The sequence below is a fragment of the Chelonoidis abingdonii genome, chromosome 8 (genome assembly GCF_003597395.2).
Source record: "Chelonoidis abingdonii isolate Lonesome George chromosome 8, CheloAbing_2.0, whole genome shotgun sequence".
Classification (NCBI taxonomy): Eukaryota; Metazoa; Chordata; order Testudines; family Testudinidae; genus Chelonoidis; species Chelonoidis abingdonii.
This window is the reverse complement of record NC_133776.1, coordinates 76,602,488-76,625,845: the sequence shown is the minus strand read 5'-3', so window position 1 is coordinate 76,625,845 and position 23,358 is coordinate 76,602,488. Positions and strand designations below refer to the sequence as shown.

At 40.1% G+C, this 23,358-nt stretch overlaps 1 protein-coding gene across 3 annotated transcripts in view; it reads left to right on the top strand.

Annotated features, from left to right (window-relative positions):
• Nucleotides 1–1,013: 1,013 nt before the first annotated feature.
• The window catches only part of APOOL (apolipoprotein O like), a 47,102-nt gene continuing 24,757 nt past the window's right edge, over nucleotides 1,014–23,358 (top strand). For 2 of the 3 annotated variants that reach the window (XM_032765477.2, XM_075068743.1), the window contains exons 1-3: nucleotides 14,836–14,926; nucleotides 17,599–17,703; nucleotides 19,372–19,491. In XM_032765477.2, coding sequence (XP_032621368.1) covers nucleotides 14,873–14,926; nucleotides 17,599–17,703; nucleotides 19,372–19,491 — 279 coding nt within the window. In that variant the 5' untranslated portion in view covers nucleotides 14,836–14,872. Of the gene's footprint in view, nucleotides 1,123–14,835; nucleotides 14,927–17,598; nucleotides 17,704–19,371; nucleotides 19,492–23,358 lie in introns of those variants that run through there. The other variant, XM_032765476.2, reaches the window with a different exon arrangement.

The window sequence follows — 23,358 nt, the reverse complement described above, 5'->3', positions numbered from 1 at the left end:
GCTAAGCCACCAAACAGCTGTTTGGCGGCAGGAAGCACCTGGCAGTAGGCAGAGATGTGGGGCCACAGCATGCTGGGGAGCTTGGCAGCCACAGGAAATAATTTAGACGGGTGGCAGAAGCTTGACAGGCCATAGCAAACAACTCCAAGGGCTGTATATTTGAGACCCCTGTGCTAGACGCTGGGAAGGGGATGGCATACAAGCCAAGTCATTACAACAATCTTACCCCATCTCAGGATTCCTACACAGATTAAGCTGGTTTACTGGCTGTTTTGCTTCATTGGCTGAGCACAAAGCAGTCAGATCAGACTGGAAGATCCAGTTTCCTTTTTTCTCCGATTTTCTCCAAAAAATCCCTCCTTTGAAATAATACATGTCAGTAGCTCATCACTTCTTACAAGCTTGAAAGGGCTTTTTCTACTTTATTCCTTCCCAGAAGCTTGAATTATATTTCCAGCTATCTTGCTCCCCACAAACATGAGTGATTAAAGTTTCCTATTTCAATGGGAGAAGACACAACTGATATTAATCCGTCCAGTCACTTTCATAGCTTCTGCCACCATGTCTCAGGGTCATAAGGTACTTGGCCGACTGTTCAAAACTGTAACCCTGCTCTGGGTTACCTTTCACAGTTGAGGTCATACGTTTTCTTTCGCACGCGTGTGTTTTTGTAGAAGCTGTCCTTCGTTTTCCCCTTAGCTTCTTTACCTCAGCTGGAAAATATGGTAGCTAAACCCCATTACGTTGTAGGTGTCACTCTGAGCCCCGGCAGCTTGTGAATGAGCGTACTGTGTTGCTACATGCTCTTTTACAGTTGAAATTTAGATGGCGAACTCCCGGGGAACGGGCAAGCTGTTAGAAATGACGATCAAAACTCGATTACAGTCTCTCGAGAAGAAACCTTTAGCTCGTTGCATTGGCGCGCGCGCTTGATATTCAAATCTGACAGGCAGGCTCTGATGAGCGGCGTTTCTAGCCCCGCCCACCGCCTGTCACGCTCCGGGGGTGGAGTGCCAGGCCAGCCCCGCGGAAGCAGGGAACTCGTTTGACCTCCTCGCTTGCCGTACGAACTCGCCGCTGGGGGACTGGACAGGAGGAGGGGTCACTAAAATGGCGGCTAAGGTGAGCGTCCGTCCTGGCTCCAACTGCCATGGGGCGGGGGTAGTGGTTCTACCCCCGGGACACGTTATAGGCAAGAGCAGATCGGACGGGGACAGCAGTTCCCCCCGATTCCCTCCCACAGCTGTTGGCTGCCCCCAGCTCTCCTCTCAGGGCCACGGGGGGCGTCCTCCCGTCAGGGATCCTAGCCGGCCTGCTCCGCCGACACTTGCCCTCGGGCTTCCCGGCTGCGCAGGAAGCTGGACGCTCCTTCCTACGGTGCTGCGGAGCGGGGCCCCCAGTCAACAGGGGCGTGCGGCTGGGAAAGGCATTGCCCTGGCTGGTCTGCACGGCACTGGCCTGGGATGTTCTCTGAGCTTCCAGCATGGACAGAAGAGGCACATGGGGGCTAGTTCGTACTGATGGCCCAGAGCCTGTGACCGGGGGGGGCGGTACCCGCCATGGAAACTGGGGGGCTCTGCACTGTAGGCGTGTGGACGGCGTGACATGGGTCTGTATAGTCATAGTCACCTCACTTCTTCATTGGCTCTCTCCACACTCTTATTGTGTCTCCGCCTCGGCCACTTGTAGCCCCTGCCTTAGGGTGGTTAATGGTGTCTTGATGACAGCTGTACTGGGTTCACTGTTGGAGACTTATCCTGCTCGTTCGTGACTGAGGCTACAATTTTGTCATGAACATTTTTAGTATAAGTCAGAGGCAATAAACAAAAATTCACAGAAGCAGTGACCTGTCCCTGACTTTTACTAAAAATGTCGATGACAAAATGGGGAGAGGAGGGTCCTGCACCCTGCCCTTCTGTGGCTGGGAGTTGTGACCCCTGCTCAGTGGCTGGGAGTTGTGACCCCTGCTGTGGCTGAGGAGCTGCTGGGGATTCCCCATTGCCCATGGTGACTGGGGAGCTCCAGGAGATTCCCCCTATTTCCCCTCCCCCCATGCCCCCAGCAGCTGGGGAGTTGCAGGGGGCCTGCCATTCCGGGTAGCAGGAGTATCCTGCATTGCCCGGCCACCATGGGCAGTGGGGGTACCTTGAAGCTCCCAGCGGCTGCAGTCTGAAGTCATGGAGGTCTGCGGAAGTCATGGAATCTGTGACCCCGTGACCAAAACTTAGCCTTACTCGTGATTACCTGTATATCTTTTAGGGTGTGTTAGAAATATCTGTTGGAGTTACTGAGTCACATTTTTTTTCTTGACATTTTTAAATGTGACTCTGCTTCTAGATGTCTTGTATTTACCTAGAAGCAATCACATAGGGAAATACTGGCTTTCCTCTTATGTTCTGTTTAAAAATGCATTGAATGTAGCATTTGTACACACACCAATTTTAAAAATTGTTGATTTAATAATAAGTTGACAAAGTCATTTCAGATAACCTTCTCCCATTGCCACAAGAAAAGAAAAATGAAACTCAACACCCTTATATTGCATCATTCTACCAAAGCCCAATTAAATGGCTAGTGGAACCCAATGTTATAGTTCTGTTCCTAAGAAAGCTTGTATACTAACTTTACAATAAAAAGATACCTCTGATCTTGCACACCTCTATATATATATACTTAAATTGATTTGTAAGGTATTGGATGCTAAAATCATATCACAGAGTGAAGTGGGGGAATTAAGATGGCCTTAAAAATGTTATTTAAGGTCTAGTATTTAATGGCTGATCAGGTGTAAAAGCAGTAGGTGTAAAATACAAATGTAAGCCCTAGCTCCTGCAGTATATTGCATGAGGATGGACTGCTGTGCCCACATGGAGGCCCTTTGACTTCAGTGTGGGTTGCATGTGGGTGTCACAGACTCTTCTGTTGTCTGACATGTCTATGGCTCGGTTCCTAAGGACTAATACTCCTCGGTAATTGTTTCTTTAAAAATGCCCTACCAATTAAAAATTCACCCTTCATAAGTGGGTAAGGATCTGATTCTTGAGTGTGAAGTTTGAATCTATTTCTACTCTGCCAAAGAAGTCTGAGGCACTGAGGAAGAATGTAAAGCATATTAATTTTTGATTAAAGAGCAGAAAGACTCCTTCAGTTCTCAAATTCTCCAAAAAATAATTCTTACCTCCTTTTTAAACACTCCAATTTGTATGAAAATCAGTTACTTATATCAAAACCTAGAGCAGGGGTCTCAAACACATGGCCCATAAGAGTTGTTTTCTGGGGACCACCAAGCTCCTCCTGCCCCTCCTCCTGTTATTTCCTGCAGCTGTCAAGCTCTCCTCACCGGCTGCCCACCCCCACCCCCATGTCCCTGCTCCTCTGTCTACCTCCAGGTGCTTCCTGCTGCCAAACAGCTGTTTGGTGGTGCTTAGCGCTTTCCAGGAGGGAGGGGGAGAAGCAGGGAGCCGCATGCTCAGGAGAGGAGGTGGAGAAGAGGTAGGGCAGGGGTGGGGATTTGGGAAATGGGTTCGAATAGGGGAAGGAGTAGGAAGAGGCAGGCAGGGGCGGGGCCTCATTGAGGGGTGGGAGTGGAGGTGGGGTAGCATGGGCAAGGTGTCAGTAATGCAACCCTGGGGCCAATGTATTAGTCCTCATGTGGCCCTTGTGATCATTTGAGTTTGAGATACCTGACTTAGAGGGCAATGCAAAATAGAGCTTAGAACAATGTCTAAACCTATCCATTAAGTGGAGCTGAGACAGAAGCATCCATAATGAAATTATGGAGCGTCACAACAGCCTGTAAAGTAGCTAGAATATTCTAATGCTGTGTTTTGTTGTTGTTGTTTTTTTTTTTAAATTGAGGCATCAGAGAGGTAAAGTGATACGACCAAGGTATAACAACAAGACAATGGCATCTCTGGATGTAGACCCAGGAGTCCTGATTTCTAGAAATTTAACTCAACCAGTAGATACACATTCTAAATGGAGGGCTGGAATAAAGTTATCAGTTGATGCACTATTGTATATAATTAGTAATGCGGATGTTCTTGCATCATAGACATTTAACAAAGAGTAATATTCCCGATATCCCCCAATTTTTTTCTTTTACTAAATTACTTCATGTTTGCTCTGTCCTTAATAGTAGAACATACATTGCCTGTCATATGTTCCCTTGTCACAAGTATACAAAAGATTCTCTTTTGAATTGCAAAGGTAAACTGAAAGTTGAAATAAAGGTTTTAAAACAGTAAAAATATCAAAATGATTCTGAAAATTCACTCACGAAAGCTCATGCCCCAATACGTTTGTTAGTCTATAAGGTACCACAGAACTCTTTGCCGCTTTTATAGATCCAGACTAACACGGCTACCCCTCTGATACTTGAAAATTCTTAGCGGTTTAGGGCTCATTTCTCTCTAAACACTTTCTGTGTTTTACTCAAATGGAAGAAAACAGGAATTTTAAGAGAACTTAGAAATACTATTTGCTATCTTGGAATATGCTTCTTGATACTTTTGACAGGCAGGTTTCATTTAATGGATTATTATTTTTAAAATTTTGTTATTGAGAAAATTTAAAAGGAAAAAATCGTCTATATTAAAAATATTATACCTGCATCTTGTCAGCCATGTTTCATATAATTGTATCTAGCCTTTAAATTATATTTACTATTAATAAAACTTGAAACAAAGTACACTTACTTATTGGAGAACTGTGAGAGGAAATGAATTTACAATATGCAGTCTGTTACTTAATGGGAATGTAATCTGACATCTTATTGTAACTGAGGCACTTTGCTTCAGTGGAGTTATTCCAAATCAGTAAAACTTTGATTACCCTTCCCTTCTCAAGGATAGAGTTCCAGCTATTAGCTAGCCCCTCTTATCTGTTCAGTAAGAATGGTTTCTGCTCTCTGAGGGCTGCTAGCCTTGCTTCTTGACAAAAGTAAAGTGGTGTCTGATTAAAATATGAAAAAAGACTAAAAAGAAAATTAGTTTTGTTAATTATTTTTTTACGGTCCTTTTCATCTTCACATTTTGCAGATGTTGACTAAATGAATCCCCACAACACCCCCGCGAGATAGGTGAAATCAAAGCAGGAGTTAAGAACTTGATCATGCAAGATGCTGATACTTTGCAGAGTCGGACCCAGTATGCCTTGCCCAAAGCTTCAGAAGAAATCATTCTAAGAGCCAGGTTTGGCACTCCAAAGTTCCTGGCTCCCACTCATATGTTGAAATAACTAGACTGCACCCTTTTTACTTTGAAATTAGAATGCAGCGTACAGTGATGTATTAAGAAATTACAAACATTTTGATAAAATGTTTGATAAGTAAATAACAAATGGACTATCAGCAAATTTAAGACATGTCTGTATGCCATTGAGCAAGTATAATCACACATAATTTTACCAGTAAGATTCTGTTTCACACCATGGCCATTCCCACCTCTTATGCATGCCCTCTGCAGCTTGACTTTTACTAATTTAAAAGAGATGTACAGTACCATGGAATAAGTACAACATTTCACATAACTATTCACTTTGCATTCATAAAAGTATACAAACAAGATTAATATTTTTATGAATAGCCTATAAGTAAAATAGAAATTAATTCCTTATGTTTGGAAGATGCAATTATACATAAGAAAACATGACATTAAAACATGCTAAATTATAACTAAATTAATATTTTAAATACATTCAATGTATTGTAGACAGCAGATGTTAAATGCTGCATAATTTTAAATGACACATTAAGGTTGTTTGCCCCTACAAAATAATTGAAGCAAATGTGTGCAAACATACTTGCACCCTTACTGTGCATATTTGTACAGGTTGAGTCAACGGGATGAAAATCAGGTTTGTTACCTAAAATTCAGGTAAGAGGCTTTTTCTTGAAAAGGATCTGTGTACAGCTAGACTCGAGTTCATTGTTCTGTCTCTACCGCTCCCAATTCCTGTAAAATTTGCTCTCTTCCACAAGTGCTGCTGGTGTCCATGTGCATTGTATGGAGATGGGAACATCATGAAACATTCTGAATCGATTTGCCTTCAAAAACACAACTGCTGTTGGTGAAATAATAATAAATGATATCATTGTTTTATTGCACTGTGGTTATTAAGAGAACCAAACACGCCTCATATGGGTGTGGAATAACATCTTCACTCTGTTGTTCCCCTAAGATACTTTCAAAAGGATAAGATGTTCTGAAGTATTAGATTATTTTTTTTTTCACTAAGGCCACTCACTACTTTGTACTTGATCAAATTGTAGAATCCCTGTTTAAAGGAGCAAGATATCTATACAGAGTTTGAAGGTGGAATATGGTTATATGTTAGTTATAGAAAACTAAGTGGTCATGGAAGGCATCTATACTTGTTATCAAAGATATGCAGCTTTAAGAAGAGTTCACCTATGTGAAATTATGATCCATGCAGCAGTTGCTAAAATTAGACCTATCTTGATCTGGTTGTTAAGTACTGGTTTTGTGAGAGCACGCTGCTGAAGGCAACTTTATTAAAGACAGACACATTTTTTAAAAGTAACTTTTAGGAGTTCAGTTTGTAACCTGCTTATTGCAGGTTGCGTCTGATGAAGTGAGTATTCACCCACGAAAGCTCATGCTCCAGTACATCTGTTAGTCTATAAGGTGCCACAGGACTCTTTGTTGTTTTCTGTTTATTTGAGTCTTTTATGTTTTCCCACTTGAGATTTATCCCAACCTGCTAGGTTTGTTTCCTTAGCTTTACAGCACATTTTTGGAGGGAGAATGCCAAGTTTTCATGAGTTTTAATGAGAAGAATAGTCTTCCAGGAGAGTCACATAAATGTGGAATATAGATTAAAGCATAATGGAGCCCCAAATCTTTGAATAGTAGGGCACTGTATACTTCGTAGTCCTGTAGCTCTTTAATTTTCATACTTTTTGCAGATTCTGTATTTTTGATCTCTGATATTATTTCAACACTTGGAAGCAGATTGTTTGAAATGCAGAGACTTAAAGCCCAAATTATGTAGGTATATTTTGACAGCTTTATTATTATACTTTGATGTGTTTTACTCCAGTTCTGTTACTGTAGAAATTATGCTTTTAGCAGGTTTTTTTTCCTCGAAAATATAGCTAAACCAGAATTTTTCCACTTAAGCAAAATATCTGCTATTCATGGTTCTGTGACCAAAAATAATGTCAAGACTGTTAGTCTGTTCTGTTTTATAAAACTAGTTTATTCCTTTGGGATGAGATGACTGATCTGCTTTTTATCCATATAAGAGACATCTAGAGCAAATGCAAAATAACACAAAATGAAATAAAAACAACCTATAAAATGAAAAAACTTATCCTGCAGCAGCTGCTCCTGTTCCACAGGACTGAGCCCAGTCCCCCATTCCAGGCTTTGTGACCTGGTGCACAAAGTCGCTGTACAACTCACTTAAATTTGGCCCATCTGACCCCCGCTCCACTGGTCATGAGGGAGAGATGGCTGGGCCAAACTTGAGCAGCGCTGCAACACTGTGCATCAGGTGGAGATGGTGTCCCTAGCCTATATTTGCTAAAGCTAGTAATGGGCGACAGGGGGATGGATTACTTGATGATTATCTGTTCTGTTCATTCCCTCTGGGGCATTTGGCGTTTGCCACTGTCAGTAGACAGGATACTGGGCTAGATGGACCTTTGGTCTGACCCAGTATGGCCTCTCCTATGTTCTACGTTCTTATGCAATGCCTGGAGAAGGAGGCTAGGGCAGGAGCCATTACTATGGGTTGAGTACAGGCAGGCTCACTCTGCAGACCCCTCCTATCTCCTGGGTACAGGACCCAACCACCTCCTCGCCATGGCTTCCCCCCACATTCCCTGGGAGCAGGACCCCGATCCCCCAGGGATTTCAGAGGGACAGGACCTGCCTCAAAACCATCACCAGGGGGCAGGACCCAACCTGATGCCTCCTCTGGGCTTCACCCACATATTTCCATAGGCAGGACCCTTTACCCTCCCCCAGGGTCACCCCTCCACCCTGAGAGCAGGACCTGATCCCCTCTCCCTTGCACCTCCCCACTCCCCGGGGGGCCACCCAACCCCCTTCCCACGGCCTCCCACAGGCCCCCACTCCCAGAGGCAGGACCCACCGCTGCTCCCAGCCCTTCCACAATAAAACAAAATTCCCTCCAAATAAAAAAAAGTAAAGAATTTCATGCAGGCTAAGAAGAACACTGTGATGTACTACACAGTATTGATGTCTCCTTTTGCCAATCCTTCTGATTGTTTTCAGTGACCAGCTTTCAGTCTAGAATGCCAAAGTCACTGAGAAACTCAGGAACCAAAAAGTCTGGCTCTGAATACCGTACAATTCTAGTGAAATCTGGATCCATACTCACCCTAGATTCATCTCTAGAAAATAGTCTTTGAATTTATTCCTTTTATAAAGTGTTGCTTTAGAAACTATTAAAGGTTTAAGGTGTTATAGCAGACAGTTTAGTTAGGTGACAATGAAAGGATGCAATAATGAAAAAGAAAGGGGAAAAAAAGATGCATTAGAGTTAAAATTGGTTAAATAATGTGTGCCATTATAGTATCATCATGATCTAAACATTTCAGTTTTAGAATCGGAGTTCTTTTTGTTCCTTAGATTTCTTCAGCTGTCTTATATTTAAACACCTTGAGACATGGACAGTGTAATTTTATGTTTGCGCAGTACCCAACCCAATAAAGCCCCAGTCCTGATTGTATCCTTTATGGGCTACTGCAGTACAAATACTAAATAATAATACTCTTGATTATTAGGACATTCAGCTGTATTTGGACTTAAGATGAGTGCAGTGTATATTTTTCAGAACAAATTGTCTTGTGGTTCTGCCTATGTGATCATATCTATAAACAGTTTCATGATCTGGAGGTATGAGCACAAAGTTAAAGTCACACAATCCTAAATTTAAATCCTTGCTCTGTCATTTATTTGCTAATAAAAGGCAGCTTTTTCAAACCAGCAGTATTGTAGCTCACTGCATATTGGTGTGAGAAGAAATTTTGGCCAATGATATGAGCGAAATCTCCTGTTCTTACAAATAATGCTATGGAAACAGAATAGAGAGGACCTCATGCACTTGAAACATCCTTACAGTAAATTGCATAGAACATAATTTACCTGAGATGTCTAAAGGAGAAATCTGTCTCGGTTTGATTTGATCATAATGTTCTGGGATCTCTAGATATTTCAGACCTGAGTGTTATGGTTTTCACTGATGTCATTGGAAAGGATATTACTAGTTTTTCCTCTGTCCATGATTTCTAGAGAGATGCTCAGGTCAGAAATACGTTTATTTGCAAATTATTGTAAAATCTGATTATGGGCTAATTCATAAAAGAGCAGTGGAGTCTGAAAACTTCTATTAAGGCACTAATGACTGTCCCACTTGTAGTATTTTGATGACTAATTGCAGTTTGTCACTGGCTTGTGTTATATCAGAAACACATGCTAAATTTTAGTTAATGTTAAATTCAGATCTATCTTACGATTAATCTAGTAGCCGTAACATTGCTTTTATGTAGTTCAAAATAATTGTCTTGAAAAATATATATATTTACAACAACTGAGAGCTTTGGGAGTATGGAAGGAACATTTTTCTGATGGTTTTCAGGAGTGTCAGCAAAACTTTTGGCCTTTGGGTTGCTCTGCTGGGTAAATTCTCTTAAGCAGAAAAACAGTGATAAGTAGACAGTGTGGAGGTGGTACTAGAAGGTTACAGGCGCCACTGTTTTTCAAACTACTTTTCCATGAGTATAATATTGATGGTGCCTTGGGATAAAGTCCTGCATTATACACTCAATTCTGGAAGAAAATTGATATGATTATTAAATGTGGGCAGGGGGTAGAAAATAAATTAATTTTAAAAAAAATCAGGAACAAAAAGATGGAGTATTTAATTCACTTCCATGCCAGATTTTTGTTACGTGTAGAGGCATCAAGGAGTTGGTTACAGCTTTCCAATCCTGTGCTGCATGGCCCTTGTCTAATTTAGACCACTAGCAATAAGGTATTTAAGGTATGCCTACACAGGGATAAAAGCCCCACAGTATGGCTGTGGCTGACCCGAGTCAGCTGCAGGTATTTTATCTTCATGTAGACATACTCTAGTGACCTTAGGCAGACCTGTGAAACTCTTATAGTAGAGTTCTAAAATAGTCAGAGAATGCCTATATTGTATAATTGTAGAAGAATGTACATGAATAAGATTGAACAGTGATTGATTATTCTTCATTAGACTGACTGGATCATAAAATATAATGAGAGGGAAGATCCATTTGTTCATCAGTCTGTTCTCCTGGAAAACACATCACAGATTATTTTAAGATCATATGTATTATCATTTTAAAGTTATGTTCTAAAAGTGATCATATAAAAATGACATTTCTTAATACAACAAACTTATTTGTGACTGTGTTTATGCCAGCATTTTTCTTCATGTTTCCCCACCATTACACTACTATAGAGTGGACAATAGCATTTTAACCAACATCCTAACCTTGCTCAGGTTAATCATATGGTAGTTAAATTGCTGGCAGCCTCCTTATACTAGTGCTACCATTTTTGGAAATTTACTAGTGGAAATGCAACTGTGAGAAACTTTCAGAAAAAGGCTTGTACCATAAGACGAGGCTTTCTGTGTTCAGAGTCATAACTGAAGCCCTGTGCAGATACAAAATTTGTATCTGTATCCACATCTGGTACTCAGTCCGCAAAAATGGCCCACAGATATCTGCAGATTTGCAGGGCTCTAGTCATAACTGCTGACTGTACTGATTACTGCTCCTTATTTTCATTATTCCTGCACAGTCAACACAATTTATGGGGACTTTGTTTTGGTTCATATTTTATCAGAATTGTTCCAAATGGAACATCTTTGAGTGAACCAGAAAGAATGCATCTTGATATTTGGTTTCCTGGCTGAATTAGCAAAACTGGCAGGTTTTTTTTTTAAAAAAGTTATTTTACATATAAACTGAAAATATCTGATCTGGAATAATTGTAAGATGATAAAATTGAAACCCACGGCTTCATTTTTACCAATGTAACCAGAACTCTGGGTCAGAATCTCCAAATGAATGCTTCATTTACTGTTTGTTGTTTATTGTTGTACTCTGTGTCCTTTGTATTGTGAAGATTTCTATTTTAGGGTACTATTATTTAAATATTTTTTATGAAGTTGGTAGTGACACTTTCATAGTTAGGTTTGCATAACAATTTCCATTGCAAGCCCCCATTCTCATTTGCCCATAATGTTATAAAATTTTAACCATTGGTGCTGAATTTTTCCATGCTTGGTCTCTGCCTCAGGTGGAATTTTTATTTTTAATTTTTTTTAAGTTTCAGCAAAAATTCAGTTGCAGTTTCAGAAAATTAGGTTAAGGGAAATATGTAACATTGCTGATGTTAAAATTCTTTTTCAGACCATTTCTGTGAAGAGCTCTAGTGCTTTTGTGATTTGAAGTAGGAGCTTAAAATTTGGCAGTGACTAATCCTGGGACGTGAGAGGCACTTATTTCTATCCCCACGAAAATTTATCCAAATGTGGCTAGGTTATAAACTGCTGAAAATGTTTGTTTGCATGTACTCAACAGATCTTTGTAAGGCTTTCAGCTAATATCTCTCAATATTCCAGCTGGACTGAGCTCCCCAGGCCCACAGAGCTTGAGCTCCAGACAGGACACAGCAACAGATGCCATCCCTTTGGCTTATAGTACAAAGTGCCAGGCTAGGAGCCAGGAGGAAACCCATCTCTTCTAATTTCGGTTGTTCTGCTTGCTCATGTTAATTCTGTGCACTTCACAGCCCCTATTATTAAGTAAGGTTTCATACCGCTAACTTAAGAAGTATACTGTCCCTACATTTTACAGATGGAGTAAAATGCATTTTCGTAGGTCAAGTGATAGTCTTTTTTTTTTTTTAAAGCTAGAGGATCAAGATTTCAACCCCAGCTCTGTTTACTTCATCGGACCACAATAATGTTAACCAAAATAAATACTATTCTTTTTTTCAATAATCTCAGTATACACACACAACACAAACTTTTGAAAAAGAACAATAGCAATTATGTATGCACATAGTAGTGTCACACTGATCAGCATTAAATGGAATTTAACATATAATTATGCTAAGTTGATTTTATATACTTTCCCCATTAAACTACATAAACAATCTTATTAGAAGAAACAAAATTTGTAAACATTTTCAATAGATTTTGTTAATGAAAATATTAACCAATATTTTCCATTTAACAGAATCACTTAGAAGGAAATATTTAGAGGTAAAGTTGTTGCTATGGTTATATATTTCTTTATACTTAAGAATAATGTGTTCTCCTTGAAGTGATGATCTCCATATATATTCCACTGTGTGGTATACATGCTTCTGAGACTGGAGAATTCTTGCAAGTAGTGTCCATTGGTCTGTGCCTGCTCCCTTGCTCTCCTTGTGTTCTGTGCTGTGGGAAAAGGGGCTCTGTGGACCAGTGTTTCTCCGGTTCCTTCTTACCAGTACATGCCCTGAGTCTCCAGTGTCTGGAGCTAGCTATTTCAAAGATTTATATGTAGTTAGCATTGTTACTAGTTTACAGATTTAAGTAGCAGTTAGTTAGAACCTCAACCTCAGGGAATTCTCTGGTCCCCGGCATGGGACTTAGATTATGCCTGGGCTTCAGGAACCGCATCTGCTGCTGCTGATCCTTCTCAGTCAGCAATGAGCGCCAGGGCTGCCTGTACTTCCTCAGAAAAGTTCATATCTATGTTAAATTTAGTGTCCACCTCACCTTCCCCAGCTGAACATGGCAGGCATAAGAAGTTCAACTTCAAAAGCACCTATGGAACACCATGAGACCTCACTCGGATCCAGGTTGCAGCGATCCCCCCTGTATATTGGCCTGAGCCCTAGAGGATTACTGCTCCCAGCTTGATTTTTGACTCAGGAATGTAATTCGTCTGGGCTTTCTCATAAGAGTAAGGGATGCTCAGAAGCAGAAGAGCAGATCTTCTGCTAAGAGAAGAGATCCCTCCCTGATCCTGTCCTGATAAAGCAAGACTTAATGCCTAGAACACAAGGATTTAGGTCCTCCTAAGCCTTGTGACTGTTGATTAGAAGGTGCATAGGAGCAAGGCTTTTTCAGTACCATTCCTTTCATCATCATTGATGCCGACCATGGTACCAACTAAAACAAAGCATCATAGCTGAGGGACTGGGAATGGTTGGTACAGACAAAGACCATATAGTCAGACACTTCTTTATTGGAGGTACCATCACAGCCCTATAAGGATTACTAAGGGTCCCTTTACACTGGCTCCAATGGTGCAAATCGATGTGATGCAGCTTTCAGAGGTTCCAGTATCTTGCAGAACTCCAGAGGATATCTTTCTCCTTCCATACCTGCAATCTCCCTTGTTGTTGGGACCAATCCTAGCATGGAGATTCTGTCAGTAGAAGACATGGACTTAGGGAGAAGCCCATCTCTCATCCCATCCCTGGTACCAGTGTTGATTCCATCTCCACTGGATTCAGAGAGATGCTGTGGTGGACACCTAGCACAGTTTTCCACAATGACTGTGGACAGGTGGATTCTGGATATCATCCATTCCAGCTGTATTGTCGAGTTTCCTTCCCCACCACCTCCAAAACCCTCTTTCTTGTCCCTCTTCGGGGACCACTCTCATGAGGAGATCTTCCTTCAGGAGGGAGACTCCTTTCTCCAGTCCCTGAAATGGAGTGAGTACATCTACAGCATGAAGGAAAAAGGATTTTATTCCAAACATTTTCTAGTCCCCAAAATGACAGGATGGTAGAGGTCCATCGTTGATAATGTGGTGATTTAGTTGGTGTTGGTCCTGTTTGAGCAGGGGATTGGACTAGATGACCTCCTGCTGTAAGAGTCTACCCTGACTAGGTTTTATAGGGGTGATCATAGACTCAGTCAGAACAAGGTGGTATCTCCTTATGTATAGATTCCAAGCCATAGGAAACTTGATAGATCAGGTTATATACAACCTTCGGACATGGGTCTGGATCTGATGTTGGGTCACATGGTGTCATGTACTTATGTAACGCCATTTCCCACACTCCACCTCTGCTGCCTGCAGGCTTGGCTTTGAACAAGAAACATAATGAGTAAATCTAGCATGAATACTATAGTGACACTTTCCCATCAAGATAAAGGCTTCTCTGACTTGATGGAAAGCTCCTGCACAAGTTCCGTTCCTGTGCTCCATGCCTGATAGGACAGTAATCATGGGCTCTTCCTTGTTAGGTTGGGGCACTCATGTGGACAGTCACACAGTACAGGGTGATTGGATGCCCTGAGAAACCAGAATGCATATAAATATCCTGGAATTCAGAGCAGCCCAAGAAAGATTCAGGGCAGTCTTACCATTAATCCAGTCTCCCCGCATTCTCATAATGTCAGATAATATGACAACCATATCTGATGTAAACAAACACAGAGGAGCAAGATCCATTTCTCTGCGTATAGAAGTGGTCAATTTATGGATCTAGTGTATCAAGAACCACATCACCCTATGAGCAGTGTGCCTCCCAGGAACCTAGAATTTGCTGATGGATAGCCTCAGCAGGCAGTTTGTCACTGACTGTGGGTGGAAGTTACACAGCTTAGTGGTGAGGAACATCTTCACTCAGTGGAGAATATACCTGGAACCTGTTTGCCAGTAAGTGCCATACATACTGTTCCAAGGGTGCTCAGGATCAGTACTCCAGAAGCTATATTCTCCTACTCCCTTGAACAGACTGCTTGAACTATGTCTTTTCTGTTATCCCTCTTCTTCCTGGATTACTGCAGAATATTCGACAGGAAAGAGACAAGTCATTCTCATTGTGCCCAAATGGCCCAAGTCTTCTGTGTATGTCAGCCCAACTCAGAAACTCTTCATATCAAAGTATGGTATTTGAATGGGTGTGGGAACTAGAATATTCTTCTTCCAAAACAGTGCAAGCAGTTCTTACAAAGACCAGAAAGGACTGCACCCAAAAAATGTTATCTAAGAAAGTGGAAGCGTTTGTCTGGGCCCAGGAGCTCAGTATATCTCCTGAGACAATGGATATTCCTGATATTTTTGGATTACCCCCTTACCCTCAAGATGACAGGTCTTGTTCCTAGTTCTACATAGGTTCACCTGACAGTAATCAGTGCACATCACCCTCCAGCATTTAGCAACTTCATGTTCTTATGAGGCTTAATTAGAACTTTCTCACTGGTAATAAGACCACCTCCTCAATGGGACCTTAATTTAGTACTTTTAACTGTTACTCAGCCATGTTTCAAATCTGTGGCTTCCTGTTTGATGACTCACCGACCTGCGAATGGAGTAGCTTTCCTCATTGCTATCACCTCAGCAAGACAAGTAGGTGACCTAGAGATCCTGATGGCAGACCCTCCTTACACAATATTTCATAAAGACAAAGTCTCACTGTGATTACGTGCGCAATTCACTCCTAAAGAAATTTTGGAATTTCACATACCTGAGCTAACCACTTACTGTGTTCTTCCTGAAGTCTCATGCCTTACAGAAAAGACTTTGTTCTCTGGATGTGAGATAAACTTTGGCATTGTACCTGCAGAGAATGAAACCAATCAGAATATCACCTAGGCTGTTTGTTGCCCTAGCAGAATGAGCCTGAAGGCAAACTATTTCTGCACAGATGATCTCCAAGTGGATCTTTGACTGTATTCTACTTTATCAGCTGGCACACTTTCCTCCCTCACATGGGACACATGCTCACTCTACAAGAGCACAGGCAGCCTCTGTGGCATCACTTCAAGAAGTGTCTCTGCTTGATATTTGTAAGGCAGCAACATGGAGTTCCATCCTCATATTCATGAGACATTATGCCTTGGTCCATGCCTCCTCCATCTCAACTTTTGATGAGATGATTTTGGGATGGTGATTTTACAAGCAGCCATATCAATACCATGTTGCCCCTCCTTTTCTTTGAGTGCCCCTTTTCAATCTCCCATAGCGGAATACACATAGGGACTAACACTTGAAGAAGAAAGGGAGGTTATGCTTCATAACTGGATTTCTCAGGTTGTTTCAACCCTATTTGTATTCCATTACCTGCCCTCCTTCCCTCTACTTCATATCATCTCTGATTTGCAATAAGTGGAGGTACTGGAGAGGTGTCTGACCATACCACACCTTATACCCTCAGCACAGAGCACAAGGTAAGCAAGAATGTAGACATGAACCGGCAGACACTATTTTGAAACATTCTCTGGTCTCAGGCACATGGAGTGCATGCGTGCCCTCCGTACAATTCAGATAGGGACCACAAGTCTTGAAGAACTCCAGTTACAAAGGGTATCTTCCCTTTTTTTGTTTTTTTGGGTTATCAAATATCTGATGTTCTAAACTATTCATTTCCATATACTTTGCTTTTAGTTCTTCAGTTTTTTGTGAATGAGATGATAAATAACCTCTTCTTTTTTTTTTTACTGTTTTAAAAGTTATAAACTGAAAAATGTAAATTAAATGTCTTTTTTTTTTCTGTTCTAAAATGCTTTATCAAAATTGAACATAAGTTATAAAGAAATTGAAATCCAAAGCCTTTTCCTGTTCCTTATACTATGGTTAATGTAGTGTTGCTTGTATTAGGTACGTTTCTACTTGCAGAGTTACACCCATATTTGAGTGGATCAAAGCAAGTTCAATATAATGCGGTTTCACCTATAATGCAGTAAGATTTTTTTTGGCTCCCAAGGACAGCGTTATATCGAGGTAGAGGTGTGTATGTCAGAATCTGAAATAGAACTCAAAGATAAAGCGTACCTTCTCCATAAAACTCTTCTTAGTATTTACTTGTGTATGTATTATAACACTGAGATTTTACTAGTAAAATCCAATATTTGAGAAGCAGAATTTATTAATATACATGCTATGAGCTAGCTTTCAATAGAAAGCCATTGTGGTGAAGGAAATACATACTCTTTAGCACCAGCTCTTTCTTCTTTCTTTAAGCAGTGTATAGCAAAATGAGGCTGAACCATGAGTGGGTCTCCTAGATGCTATTGCAATACATATTCTTTCTGATGTATTATTATTTATTTTGTTTAACAAAACCATTCTATCAATATTACTTTAAATAAAATGAGTGTAGTCAGAAGTACCCAAACATAGCATTATGGTACTGGCAGTAATAATATCTGTGAGAAACAATATTAATTGCTGCCTTTTGAAACTGAACTGCTAGTGTAATAGCGCAATCTTGGACTGCATCTCAGAGGTAATTCTGATTAAATAAAAAATTACTAAAAAACTAGTAGTAGGGCCATACCAATACAATGAACTGCACTTTTCAGGCTCTGGATCTCTTTCAAAGTGAATGCTTTGATATTTTTGTTATATCAAAAAGGTTTCTGATGTTTTTGTGTGATAGAAGTGGATTTTAAAAGGTACTTTCTTAACGTGATTTTTAATTTAAAATCATTTGACATGCTTGGTCTGTTAGATCAGTCACATCAGTGTTACTGGAATGATCTCTGGATTTTAGTGAAGAGGAGAAAAGAGTTTCCTAATTAAAGATTCTTTTTTTATCTCTGTCTCTCTCCCAGAGGGCAACGCTAGCAGCTATCCCGGCTGGTTTGGCATTTGTGTCTATTAATATATATGCTGCGACAGAAGAAGAGTCAAAACCCCAGTCAGTGAAGCCAAATCAGGTAAGATTCTTTCTATTGTCTCATGCATTTTTTTGACAATAAGTGAATGTATACAAACACCAGTGAATCTTTTCTGTAAACTATATCCTACAGAAAACAGAATAATATTTAGAAGATGTTTTGGAATGCTATGGCACTGCTTCATATGCTATTACAAATGATCAAAATATAGACAAAATTACAGAAAAAATAGTTTTAAAGTTTAATAATATAATAGATTTTACAGATGTAGGTCAAGCAGGCGGGAATACAGTTGTCACAGATTCTAGCAAGTGACCCCTCCTGGCCACTTACTAGGATTGCTGTGAGGGGAATCCAAGCCTCTGTGTCCATGGGTCCCCAAGTTGCATTAAGCCCCTGGAGTCTGAACAGAGTCCAGCCATTGCCCCAATCTTGGGAACTTTAGTCGCACTGTCAGGACACAGACCTTTTATGTGGCATCCCTTTCAGAGCACTGGAAAGCATTGTCCAGCTGCCTGGCCCCTTGGACCAAAGCAGCTCTTCCAAACTCCCTTGTACTTAAACATGTCCTCTCCCAAAACTCCACCCAAAATGTGTGAACCTTTTGGTTTATGGTTAATTCTCAGTGGGGTGCAGCAGTTGTGAAGCAGTTAATTTGCATGCACACTTTGCACAGAGTCTAACACATTTGTTCTTTGTTTTAATCATATAAAATAGAAGATAAGATAACAGCTCATACACCAATAAACATCTTAAACTGCAGTGTCCTTCACTTTCTAGGTTGTTGGGGATCATAGATGTTCAGAAAAGCAGGCAGGCAGGGTGTCTCCTGCGTCATAGAGGCTCTCTCCCTCTTGTGAACTCCCTTACTCAGCTTCTGTGACCTTGCCGTTTTCTGCCTCTCTGCTTCCTCTTCTCATTTGGCTCGCTATTTAACCTCCCCTGCCCCACTGCCTTTGTTTTGTCCTTTGGGTAACTTTCATTGCTCCTATCTTCCCTTCCTCCCTCCCCTCCTCCCCCTCTTTCAGAGGAATTCACTAAACTTGATTTCCAAGGGTAAGCTGTGCTTCTCTATAACCTTTTGATGTGGCTGAAACACTGTCATTAACCTCAAGTATGTTCCATTGTCCCTATCTTGTGTGTACGAGCTACAGGACCTGTCAACACTGGTGGAACTACATGCATATAGGCCCCCATTTTTTCATAATACAACTTCACAATATCAACCAGAAGTCATAAGTTGCACAGCTGTAGCCTCAATTCATCACAACAGTATTTACAGAGACTTTCATGTTAGTATTGCTCTAAAGTTCAATTTTAAGTAATATCACACATTTAGTTTTTTGTATTCATGTTGAAAAGACTGGTTTTCCAATTCTTGCAATCATTTTATTTTCTAAAGTACAAGGGGGGTGTGTGTGTGTGTGAGAGAGAGAGAGAGACTATATCATACTCAGTAATAATGCTACTAATTAACACTTATATAATGCTTCTCGTCTCCAAGAACTTTATGAGAATTAATCCACACCACAGTTTTGTAAAGAAGGTTTATAGATACAACATGATATGAAGACTTTGTTGTCTTATGGGAAGAAAGAACGTTTGCTATTTTCTTCAAAGTTGTTTCTAAAATTTAGTATTTACATGTAATGACTTTTTTATATGTTTCTGAAACTAGCTCGCTAGAATAGATTCTTTTCCTTTCAGCTTCCCATTTATTGTGTGCCGCCTCTGAAATCAAGATATGTTGAAGAAGACCCTGGTCATTTGCAGGTGGGATTTTCTACATTAAGAAAGACAACTAGTCGTTATGTTGAGTGGTGCAAGGTAAGAAATATAGTTTGATTAATGCTTGAAGACAAAATGTTCAGAAATTCCTGATTTAACACTTGAGTACAACGTTAAAGAACAGCATATTCCATCCAATTTGTTGGGCACTCAGTTAAATCTAAATTGCCATGGTATGTTGCGGATAAGTATGAATGTTATTGTTGGCCTGAGCTTAGCAGGGAACCAAGCAAGGTGTGTGGAGAGTGAGATGACCTCTTCAGTCTCCTTGCAGTCCAAACCAAACAGCGGTGACCCCGAACAGGTCCCTTTCCGTCTACCCCTGAATTTCAGTTTTACACCATCTAATGGCAGCATACAAAATCACTATTTGGTTAAAACAAGAGTGGAATATGTTAATGTATTGTTTTTTTCCAATGCTATTACATTTTATTTTTGTCACTTTATTTTTAAAAGTCATTTAAATTAAAGAATTATGTCCACCCTAACTGAATAGGCATATTCACTGAGGCATAAGTCTTTGCTGGAATGGAGCCCGATTTTGAATTGACATTGTAATTTTACATTTCCCCAACTGCATTGGTTGAAATGGATTGATGGAAAATTTGAATGCCTGGGAATATGCAAGTTGTAGGACTTCCCATGGTTTGCTTGATTAAATCATTCAAATAGAAATATTTTACACAATGAACCCAATCTTTAAATAGTAATACTAACTCCTCAGACCACCTGGTCAGTTCCATATTTTTGAAACCTCACGTCTCAAACTACAAATGTCAATTTTAAGAAATTTTAGAGTAATCAGAGTTACTTCAGCATTGCAGATTGTTTTAGCTCAACAAAGTAAAAGGAATAAAAAGCCTGTTTTCCAGTTTAAGAAGCTAATAATTCAGATTTTTAATTGGATCCAAAGAACTGTATTTAATACCATAGTTCTTTCAGCTGCCATTGTTAGTACAGTTAGGCTGTGTGATTTCTTATGATGTCTATCTTGGAGCTCTTGACATTTAAAATTATTTTTCATCCATTAACCTTATGACCTCACTATTTAAAGAATCTGTGTTATTACCATATCTTTGCTATGGTCCTCATCAAGCTAAGATATATATTTTGCACAATCATACACTTTATGAAAAAGATTGCCTCGGCTTTCATTTTCGTTCACACTCCATCCCCATGCTAAGTAAAAGTGCAATGTTAGCTAACAAGGAGAAAAAGATTTAAGAAGGGAAGGAAATTCAGTGATGCAGAGATTGTCTGGATGAGCTGAATAATCAGTGGGGTAGTTATGAGGTCTTGAAGAAAGAGTACAGTAAGTCCATGGGAGACACTTAAGGGGTTACTCAGAGTGCATTCTGGTCCTGTAGCAGCTAGACTGAAACCTCCAACTGATCTTGGATAAAGATATTGAACAACTTTCAGAACTCTATTATCTTTTCAATAATACTGACCAGAGTTGGATCTAAACTAGTGACCCAGGCCAGGCGTACATTTAAGGTTTTGCTGCTATAGAAATGTTGCTTGTGGGGTTTTTTTTTTTGTTTGATTGTTTTTATGACACTTCCGTACTGGGAAAAACTCTAGTGTGGATGCAATTATTCTGTCAAAAATGTGTATTTGCTGGCATAGTTTATTTTGCTTGGGGAATCAGCATAAGCTATACCATCAGAAGTACTCTTTTGCTGGTATAAGCTACATCTCTATTAGGAGGTTTGCCAACATAAAAATGTAATAAAAACAATCACATCCCTAACGATGTTACCATACTGGTAATAATTCCTAGTGTACACCAGGTCTAACTCACAGTGAATCCATGTAATCCTCCATAATTTGTAGTTTTCCCATAGGTATACCTACAGGTGTTTTGCTGAGCACAGCACTCCTTGTCTTCAAGTTGTGTACAATGCATGCCCAAAGGTAAAGCTTTATCAGCTTTTTACATTGGTTCCCTTGTGCCATTTGATGTGGGAGCATGTACTGTGACAGGGTCCCCAGGGTGAAACCTGTCTTGTGGGACCGCTGAGCCCTGTGTCCCACCAACCTGGGTTGCTTCTCACACTGCGATGCTGATGTCAAGCTACAAGCCTCTGATTGGAACTGCACTTACATAGACATCCATAGGCAGGGACACACCCGACTGTGTTCCATGAATGATCTCCCAGTCACTCATGAACCATCAACAGAGAAGCTCCAGCCAATTTCCTCCAACTCCCCGGTCTTGCACCCCAGAATTGTACTGTCTTGCACTGGTCAGAAACATGACCAGTTTCAGTTTATTACTTAGTTTGCCACTTCTTCATAGGAAACTGGACATGCACCAGCCTTTGTAATTTGAGCTGAAATTTCCCAGGCACTTTAGAAAAACTCACTGGTAAGATAAAACATTTAAAAGAAGTTTATTAACTACGGAAAGGTAAATTTTGAGCGATAATAAGTGGTAGGCATAAAGGTCAGAGATAGTTACCTTAAGACTGAACTTCCCCAGTTCAAAATCTTTGTCCTCCAGACGTTCTTCGTGGTGTTGAGGGAGGAGAGGCCGAATGATGATGTCACTCTCTCTCTTTTACACTTCTAGCTTGCTGAAAAGATTCTTGCTGTGATGTGGGGGTCAGGCAATCCCTATTAGTCAAGCAATCTCTATTGTGTACGTGTCTTCTCCAAGAAGCCTCTGGGATAGCGGATTGTGTGCTGATGAGCCATTAACAACCATCTGGCTATTGATGGCTATTCCTTTGTAACTGAAAGGCTGGTTGTGGGTATTCTCAACCTCTTAACGTATTTCAGTAACACATGGAAATACTTCATAACTTCACATACAATGATAGTACATACAATTCAACAGGTTATTATTGTTCAGCATCTCAAGAATTACAAAATGATACCATACAAAGCATACTTTATTCAAAGCACAGAATAATAATATCAGAGCAGTGAATATGGGGATTCCAGGGTGCTACTTTGAGATACAGAGTGTCACAGTATCCCTTAACCAAATTAACGGTAAGTGTTAACTTTGGTAATCTTATAGGATCTCATGTGATCTTCTAGTGTAAATATACATTCAATGTCAGTGTATTGCTTTTTTTATAAAATATATTCCATTTTCTCATCACCACAGAGCTGTTGTCATGAGAATTTTAAACTAATATTTATAAAGTAGTGCAAGGTTATTTTATATAAAGTATACATTTTGTTTGCACTTATAGCACAACATGAACTACCTCTGATATGCTTTAAGTATGATATTTTAGTAAAATTCTATTTTAAGACAAAGATTTCACAATAAGTAAATCACCCAAAACAATCTTTGATACTAAATAATCAGGTTATAGGAAGGGAAGTAAGCAACCTGAAGAAACTGTGCAAAGTAGATTTTTCTTACATTTGATAAGTGTTGCTACTTTTAAGCCCCAGTTGTGCAAACACATACACACTATTGAGTATGGTTATTCATGTACACAGGGATAATTCATAGATTCCAAGGCCAGATTGGACCATTCTGATTATCTAGTCTAACCTCCTGTATAATACATGCCTAGAATGGCCTCAAAAATATTGCTAGGGCATATCTTTTGGAAAAAATCCAGGCTTGATTTAAAATTTTGTCAGTCATGGATAGTCTGCCAAAGCTCTTGGTAAATTGTTCCAGTGGTTAATTACTCTCACTGTTAAAAATGTATGTTTTATTTCCAGTATGAATTTGTCGATCTTCAGCTTCCAACCACTGGAACATGTTATACCTTGTTCGGTTAGATTGAAGAGACCATTATTAAATATTAGTTCTCAGTGTAAATATTTATAGACTGTAATCCAGTCACCTGTTAACCTTTTCTTTGTTAAGCTAAATAGAATGAGCTCCTTGAGCCTGTCACTGTAAAGCTGGTTTTCTAATCCTTTAATCGTTCT